Genomic DNA, 8183 nt, shown 5'->3' with positions numbered 1-8183 from the left:
AGACTTGTTCTGTTTCCAATCCTCAAAGAGTTTACACCAGAGAGAGACTGATTGAGACTGACTTTAACACCACGATTCCAACCGGGATAACGTCCCTAAAGGAGAGTAAGGCTCGTGGAAATCCCTAGAATCCAGGCCTCCCTGTCTAAGGCAAGGAGGGGAGGCAGACTGCTAACAAGGCTTGCACGTGGCTCCTTTAGAAAGGCACATTTAATCCAGTGGTCCCCATGCCATTTTTAGCCTCTAAGGACACGTTCCCTGGCGTGCCCTTAGCCTTGGACCACCACAGAATGAGACATCACCAGACAACAAAGACTCTCCTTTGCTGCTTGTCCTGCAGTCTGCCGGTGGCTTCATGGCAGACAGAAGGGCCCCCTATGGGGGTGAGGCTGTTGGCCCCATTCTGGCTCTACTTCTTCCTCCGGGTGGAAGCTGGGCCTGAAACTCCACCTGCCATGCCTAGGCTGGGCCTTTCCTGGTCCCTGTCCATGGACTAGCTGAAGAGCAAATGGCCCAGACCCTCAGAGCGCTCGCGCAGCCAGTGTGATGCAGCAGGCCTCCACAACTGCTCCTATCATTGCTGTTATAATGCAGAGCTGTGTTCAAGGACACAAAACCCAACCCAGCTCCTAGTGACACAGAACTTCCTTCTTTCCAACATGTATACTGGGCACTGGTTTCACATAATGGTCCCTGCCATGCTCAAGGTCCTTCTTCCTAGTCTGGAGGGGGAGACAGACGCACCCAATATCACAGCAGGGCAGGAGCACTCCGACTGGGACTGGACATGGCAGCTAGGCTGTGGGAACTGTGGGGAAGGATCCATGAGGGGGACCTGGGATGGGAGGAAGGCCTTACTGAGGAAGAGGCCTTGGAGTAGGACCCAGACAGGCTGAGTGGCCTCTGGACAGAGAAGGGCACTGCCATAGAGGGGGTAGCAGGAGGACATTTCCTGACAGGAGCTCCCAGCGTGTCAGACAATAGTGCCAGGGGCCCAGTGGGGTTGGCCCAGGGCTGGAGCCCAGAAGACAGTGAGTGAAAGCGGCTGGAGGGCTGCGTGAGTGGGTAAGAGGAGCCCTGCGGCCAGGAGACTGGAAAGGGCAGGCCTCGATGTCACCAGGGCCTCTGTCTGAGCCATAGCTGAGAGACCACTCAGATGTGAGGTAGACCAACTGCAGGGGCACGGCTGGTGCCTGGGAGGGAGGGAGAAGAGTAAGGAGGCAGCTCCCACCAGGACTTACAGGGTAAGGGGGGCTGGAAGGAGGGGGAGGCAAAAAGACCACACAGCCAGGCCTGCCCCTTGGCAGCCCCAGGCCTTGGGCCCCATAGCCCACAGCTAGGCACTTTCTCCATGGCTGCAGGCTGTGCATTTCCCACAGCAAGTCCAGACTGAAATCACTTTCCCTCTGGGGTGGCTGTCCTCAGAGTCCAATCAGCTGTGATCTGCTAGAGTCACCTGACCCTGGGGCTTTGGTCCATAAGGCAGGGACACGTACACGTCATCTCTCGGGCCTCTGGAGCACTGAAGAGCCAACCAATCATTTCTCTCAAACCTAGGTACCTAATAAAGACTGTGGGACTGGCGGCCACAGGGCACAGGGTTGAAATTCTGGGACGGAGAAGCCTTAGTCGAGGGAAGCCATTTTCATAATGCCTTTCATCAACTAGACTGAAGTAAGCACCGTGAGGATTTCATCTTCAGAAGACAAGATGAGCCTCGTGTCCTAGTTCTTATCCACAGCAGAAATTCGGCAAATCCTGAAACAAAGGCCATGAGCTAATGGTCCTACAGAAGGCTTAGGACTTCAAGAGTGCCTAAATGACATCAAGTAAATACTGGTTCTCTGCAGAATGCCAGACTGCAGTTTCCTGAGTCATTTTCTCTTCTCCCACCAAACGGCTCAATCCCTTTGTATAAGTCATCAGCCGAGTTCATGAGCTAGCACAGGCCACAAGGAAATTTCATTCTCAGTCTTTACAGAACTCACTGAGGCAAAAATACTCTGCTGTGCAACTGAAGGGAGATGGCTGTTCATCCAAAGTTCATCCAAATCAGAAGAAGGCCCCTTCTGAGAAGCCACCAATGGTTTCCATTTAAATTCTTAGCCTCTGAGGGCATGTCCCTACAGGATAAACTGACTTCTTCAATGAATTCTTTGGAAACCTGTTTTGAAGCACAAAGACCACAGACCAAGCCCAAATGTAGACCTCGGGGCTCTGTTAAGGATTACAGTCCCCAGAGTGAAAGGTATCTTGGCAGATTCTCTTTCAAGCCCTATTTGCACTCCCATTTTAGAAACAAAGGATTGATCCTCAGAGAGGGCAAATGACCTTTCTCAGTGGCAGCCAGGACAAAGGACCTGAGATCCTTGCAGACAGGGCCTTCCCATGGTACCACTCTATCTCCCGAGAACAAAGTTGTCCGCAACAGCTAGAGAACACTTATCACCAGATTCACTATCGTATCCTCTCCTCTGTGGTGAGGACAACTTTCATTTGGGTTTTGTGCGATTCCACAGCCACACTCTCATCTATTTTCACATACGCAATGATGGCTATCTTCATGTTGTCTTCTTACATCTAACTAAACAAGTAGGAATTTTCTTTGGGAGTGAGTCTGTGTAAGGTAGGCCCTTTGAAAAGTATCTAACCCAACGGAAAACAAAATTATTCAATGGACCTACCATCCAGGTAATGGCAGGGGAGGGATACTGGGGTCGAGGGTGGGGGTCGGCTTGGGGCAAGGAGAGCAGGGCTGGCTCAGGGGAGTGGGTCAGTGAAATGCTTTGTCTCAACAGAACAGAATAGGTGCTAAACCCCCCCAAATCAAGGAATTAAAAGGGGAAGTACCAGAGGAGATCCAATTTGGAAGTGAGAGGCCAGAAATCTGGGAGAGCAGAAGCCAAACCACTCTAAAGCAGAAAAGAAATAGGGCTTTAGAGGAAGCCTCAAGGGAGGTTGTATGCAAGCAGCTGTGGAAGGTGATTTGAAAAGGGCACATGCAGGTGTTCCCAAAGTGAGCTCGTCCAGGACAACCAGAAGAGTTTCTATGGTGAAGAAATGGAAACTAAAGACAACCTGGAGAGGGATGAGTTGAGGGCAAGCAGAGTACAAGAGGAGACTCCCTCCCAAGCACAGTGGAGGATGCGGCCATCCACCTCCATGCCTACGCTGTGGGTAATAGTGTGTTTGAGGTGTTTTGGGTGACACTGAGGTTGAGGATCATCAGAAGCACTCCCACTGTGCTCCAGCACAGCACTACTCTGGGGACAACTTGACCCAGAGGCAAGAAAACAGGACTCCTTGTTTGGGCCCATCTGAGCAGGACCAACCAAACAGCAGGAGCAGCTAGAGGAGACCAAAGCAGGAAGCAGGAGCAGCACAAAGAAGGAGGGGGCTATCAACCTAGACTAGGCAAATCAGCCTGCTAGGGACCACCGTCTCCTGGGAGGCACAGTCCCCCAGTGGCCCATATGACCTGCCTAGTCTTGGTGGGAGCCAAGCTAGGACTAACCAGGGCCTGGCCCTTAAGCACATCAGAGAGGTCAGCAACAGGTCCCCCAACCCGTCTTTAGAGGTGGGAGTGGAGACAGGATTGTGCTTTCTCAACCCATCCAGGGCCGGGCCACATGAAACAATGTGCCTGGCAGCTGATAGGAGCCTTTCCTGGGAACTTGAACCAAACGTTTCTCTCCTTTTAGAAAAGAGAGAAGCTGGGACCCTGCACCCCTCCCCTCCCCCACACTTGGCCAGGGCTCCCTCTCCAGACCAGCTGTGAGCCACCTTTGTGACATCATGTGACAACTAAAGGGAACGATGACTTAAGCAGCCGGTTGCCACACTACCGAGACTCTAGAATTTTGTGGACAGTATTTACTGGGCATCCCCACCCTGACCAAAGGCATTTCTGACCTGAGAGTTCAGGGATATGATCTCAGATAGAAAGTGCTCCTGACCTAGACTAGCTCCATGGCTAGTCAGAGTACCGACCAGATAGATGAAGTCAAGCAGGCCCCATCGGGTGACGGAGAGCCAGCAACAGGGGTCCCAACTAATTCATCCCTGGATCCAAATCTGGATTCCAGGGAGATTTTGGAGACCCACAGTGACCAAGCCATGAGCCAAGATCCAGGCCCCCAAGACAACCCGCGACCACAGGACCCAAACCAAGGCGCCGTCCACGTGGAAGAAAACCACCACCTTCTCGGGCTCTCCTTCCCAAGAAAGCTTTGGATGGTAGCTGAGGACGACGCCTTCACGTCTGTGCGCTGGAATGATGAGGGAGACACCGTGATCATTGAAGTGGATCTTTTCCAGAGGGAGATTCTTCATCGGAGAGGCCCAGGGAGAATTTTTGAAACAGACAGCTTGAAGAATTTTATCCGCCAACTGAACCTCTACGGCTTCAGCAAAATACGTCCAAACGACCCTTCGGTTCACTCTCCAGGGAACAAGAGAATGATGGTAAAGTAGAATGTCCTTCTGTTTCCCATGTTCTCCGTCCCTCGAACATCTTCCTAGCAGACCAAGATGAATGATGCACTGAAAGGGCTTAATTTCTGAGGATAACTTTTTTCACGTGAGACTTTATTTATGGAAAGATGAGAAGGTATAGTTGTTCCTATGAAACAACCACCCCGAGAGGTAATCTGCAGGTGTGACGAAAGACTCTGAGAGCTCAGTTAATGTCAAGGAGATAGATGCACCTTAACCTATGCATTACGTATGTTGAGCGAGCTCAGGCTCTAGGGCAAAATGAAACTTGCCAGCAAGTTAAAAAGATCTTTTCTCCCTAGGAAAACAAGACCATTATGATGGGCGGGGGTGGGAATATTTGCTCCCAGGATGACTAACAGGATTGATTTTGTTTCAGATCTACCGTAACTCCAACTTTAGGAGAGACAAGCCTCTGCTCATCGAGAACATCCAAAGAGGCAACGTGAGAACTACCGCTCAGCCAGGGACCAGCACAACAACTCCAAAGAGAAAGAAGCAGGTAGCAGCTACGAGGCGCTCCCCACGAATCTGTCAAAATGAACCCACCATAGAAACTGACAGAAAGGCCCAAAAGGAAGCCCCAAAAGCTCAGGGACCCACTGACACCTGGTCGTTCATGTGCTCTGATGTCCACTCTGTGAGCAGTGTAGAAGGACATGCCACAGAAAATCGTGAACCAAGTGAGCCAGGCAGCCCAAGTGGGGAGGGCACATCCAGGAATGTTCTGTTTGAGTCCATGGCTACTGGCGGAGGAGACGGTGCAGAGGAACCACCCACCAGCCCCCCAGATTACCCAGATTATGATTCGGTGATGTCCTTGTACAATACCTGTTATTCCATCCTGCTGGCTTCCCTTTCAGTGATGGCTCCATATGAGGCCCCTGACGAGGACGAGGAGCAGGAAAGCTCCTCAGATTATAAGTGTGCACTATGTGAGCACTTTAAGGACAACCCACGTTCCTAAGCTCACAGGTCACTAGTGACAGATAAAAACCACCATTTTACAGCCATGATGCGAAACTCTGAGGGAGTAAATAAACAATCTAATGAGAATTGTGACTCGGTGTTCTTTCTAACTTGCGATACTACACACAGCTCATCAGATAAGCCTGAGGAGGCTGGAAATCCCGGCCCCAAACAGGCTTTGGTCCCCGTTGTCCTCTTTCATTTGAAGAACAAGCATTTTCACACATTCAGCCAAGGACTTGGCTAGGGAGTATCGAGGCAAGCCCAGGAAGATCTCATTCCCTGAGCCTGGCCTGGTGGTCAGGACACAGAACAGCCTGACTCGTGACCTTGGGGCTATCACCTTACACTATTCACGTATCTTGAAATAGGAGGGTCTTTCCTCATGGGTCCCATCTATGATGCCAGGAAGTTTCTGATCAGCAGCTCAATGTCCCTGGCCTAAGAGGCAGGGGCCTTCCAAACTAGGGCCAGCCCATTTGCCCAGGGATGTCCGACCATTGCAGTCTGGCTCAGAAGAGACAGGTCATTCTAGTCAATGCCTGGGGGAAAGCCCATCATGCTCACAGGTAACAACCATTAGAAACTTTTCTAACAAATTACCAAAAACAAAGAAAGAAAAAAGACTTCCTACAAAATAAACAACACTACTTGTCACATTCCCGAGAGAGCTGTATTTAAGCTCCTTTCTTCACACATGAAGTAGCTGTGTGACATGTCTAACACGCATGCCCCATGAGCCAAGGGACACTTTTACAGCAGAGAAAGTCTTTTGCAAGGACAGGTGCTCTGTTTCCAAGTCTGATGTCCTCTTCATCAGGAATGAGGCCATCCAGGGCTGGTCACTCTCCAGCAATCACTCAGCGCCCGCTCCCAGCCTCCACACAACGTCCCCTGGATGCTGTGCAAACACTCTATGAGTTTGACTAGAACAAAGAGAGGGGAGAACACTAACGATTCCTCTTAAAACATATTTCTTTGGCCAATCCAGAAATCAGCTGGACCAAAATGAGTGGCAGCGCCAAGAACTCCCTGGCAGCTTTCCCTTTTTTCTGAAGGTCAAAGTCCTTGAGACTGTCACTGAGCCCAGAGAGGTATCTTGCAAGGAAAGTCCCGCTCCCCGTCCCTGCATCTAAGTGAGTGGAGAATCTGTTTACGTGAACAGCACATAGTGGGGAACGCTCCACTGCGGTGCCAATCCACACTGAACCCGATTTCCACGTCCACCGTGTGACGATGAGCTGCTGGGTCATGATTTCGCTGGTCTCTCGGTGACCTTCCTCTGAGGAGCCCACGGGAGCCCACGCTCGTCAGGCCTCCTCCCCCAAGGGGATCAGGTCGTCTGCAATGTCTACCTGGAAGACATCCTTTCCGCCTTTCCTGGGGATGGGCTCCAGCAGCCACCTGGGGTTTGGAAGCACCGTCAGGAACTTCTGCTTCAGGTTGGTCAGCACGGCTTGATTTTCCAGTTCCACCACCTCATCGGGAGCTAAGTTTTCTGGACACTGCAAAGTTTCCCCAATGTCAACGAGCCCTGTGCACAAAGGGAGGAGCACAGAGATGTTTTTCCTTCCACAAACCAGGGCCTGCCTGTCAGATAACATGGGTATTCAAAGTTACAACCACCAGAGACTAAGATGATATCGCCCAATGGACACGGAGTGAAGTGGGTCACTCTGAGTGAGCACTTCTCATGTGCCAAACTCTGTCCACGGGATTCTGGGAGAGGCCGAGGGAGAGACAATGAGGAGAGGGGCTTGTCCTCAACAACCCCACCAAAATAACAGGCAGATCCCAATCAGACTGCTGAGGGCAGCAGGTACAGATCACAATGGCCCCGGCCGCTGCAGGGAAATTACAAGCCAGCGGGTCCCCAAGCACTTCACGAGGTAACCGGAACTGATGTGGGACCTCAACCATTGAGGTGTTAGGGGACTTGCCCAGTATGCAGCAGGCACTGGGGGTGGGACAGGCGCGTGAAGCCAGGGAGCAGCCTGAGGCTAGAGGCCGGTCCAACCCACTCTGTGTGCTGTGCTGCCTCTCAGGATCTCTGCCACACACACGCACACGCAAGCACATACACACACAGGCAAACCCCACATGCAGACTCAGAGCTCACCCTGCCTATTGCATCACAAACGGGAACGGAGGCCCAGGATGGAGAAAGGGTTCACCCTGGGTCGGGGAACCTCAGCCAACCAACCCCAGGGTCAGGGCCCTTTGTTGCCCCTCTGAAGGTCTGTTGCTGAAAGAAACCAAACTGCCCACACACACACAGCAGTTCAAAAGAAAACAAGCCACCAAACTCCTGAGCAAGGTCCCGGGGGCAGCCCTGGGAGGTGTCTGAGCGCTGGTCGGCACAGCAGCACTTGCCAGCTATCACTCCACGGCCGTACTTTTCCCCTTCCTGGAGCAAGGCCCGAATCTGAGCGGGGGTCCTCCCCAGCCTCTCCACCAGCAGCTCCCTCCAGGCCGTGTCTTCCCAATCCCTGTGAGCAATGTGGATGGCGATGGTACAGTCCCGGTGGCTGCTCAGCAGGGGACGCCAACGCGTCTCCACAGTCTTGACCCCATTTAAGACAAAACCAGCCTAGGGCTGCCGGAAAGAGAGGCAGCTGAACTTCATCTCCCCAGAGCTCCTTGGGCCTCACGTGGACTGTGGAAACGCAGAATCGCAATGTCAATAAACCTCACGCACCAGCACTCCAAGCTCACGGCCC

General features: G+C 52.2%; 1 protein-coding gene and 1 pseudogene across 1 annotated transcript; one reads left to right on the top strand and one right to left on the bottom strand.

Annotated features, from left to right (window-relative positions):
- Positions 1-6: 6 nt before the first annotated feature.
- On the top strand, positions 7-5461 carry LOC124234549 (heat shock transcription factor, X-linked member 3-like). Its single transcript, XM_046651887.1, has 2 exons — positions 7-4464; positions 4874-5461. Exons 1-2 carry the CDS (start codon positions 3970-3972, stop codon positions 5459-5461), a joined length of 1083 nt encoding a protein of 360 aa, XP_046507843.1. The 5' UTR covers positions 7-3969.
- A 1312-nt stretch (positions 5462-6773) lies between these two features.
- LOC124234548 (protein EOLA1-like) lies at positions 6774-8162 on the bottom strand (annotated as a pseudogene).
- Positions 8163-8183: the final 21 nt, after the last annotated feature.

This window comes from Equus quagga, unplaced genomic scaffold (genome assembly GCF_021613505.1).
Source record: "Equus quagga isolate Etosha38 unplaced genomic scaffold, UCLA_HA_Equagga_1.0 88937_RagTag, whole genome shotgun sequence".
NCBI lineage: Eukaryota > Metazoa > Chordata > Mammalia > Perissodactyla > Equidae > Equus > Equus quagga.
This window is presented reverse-complemented; position numbering and strand designations above follow the sequence as displayed.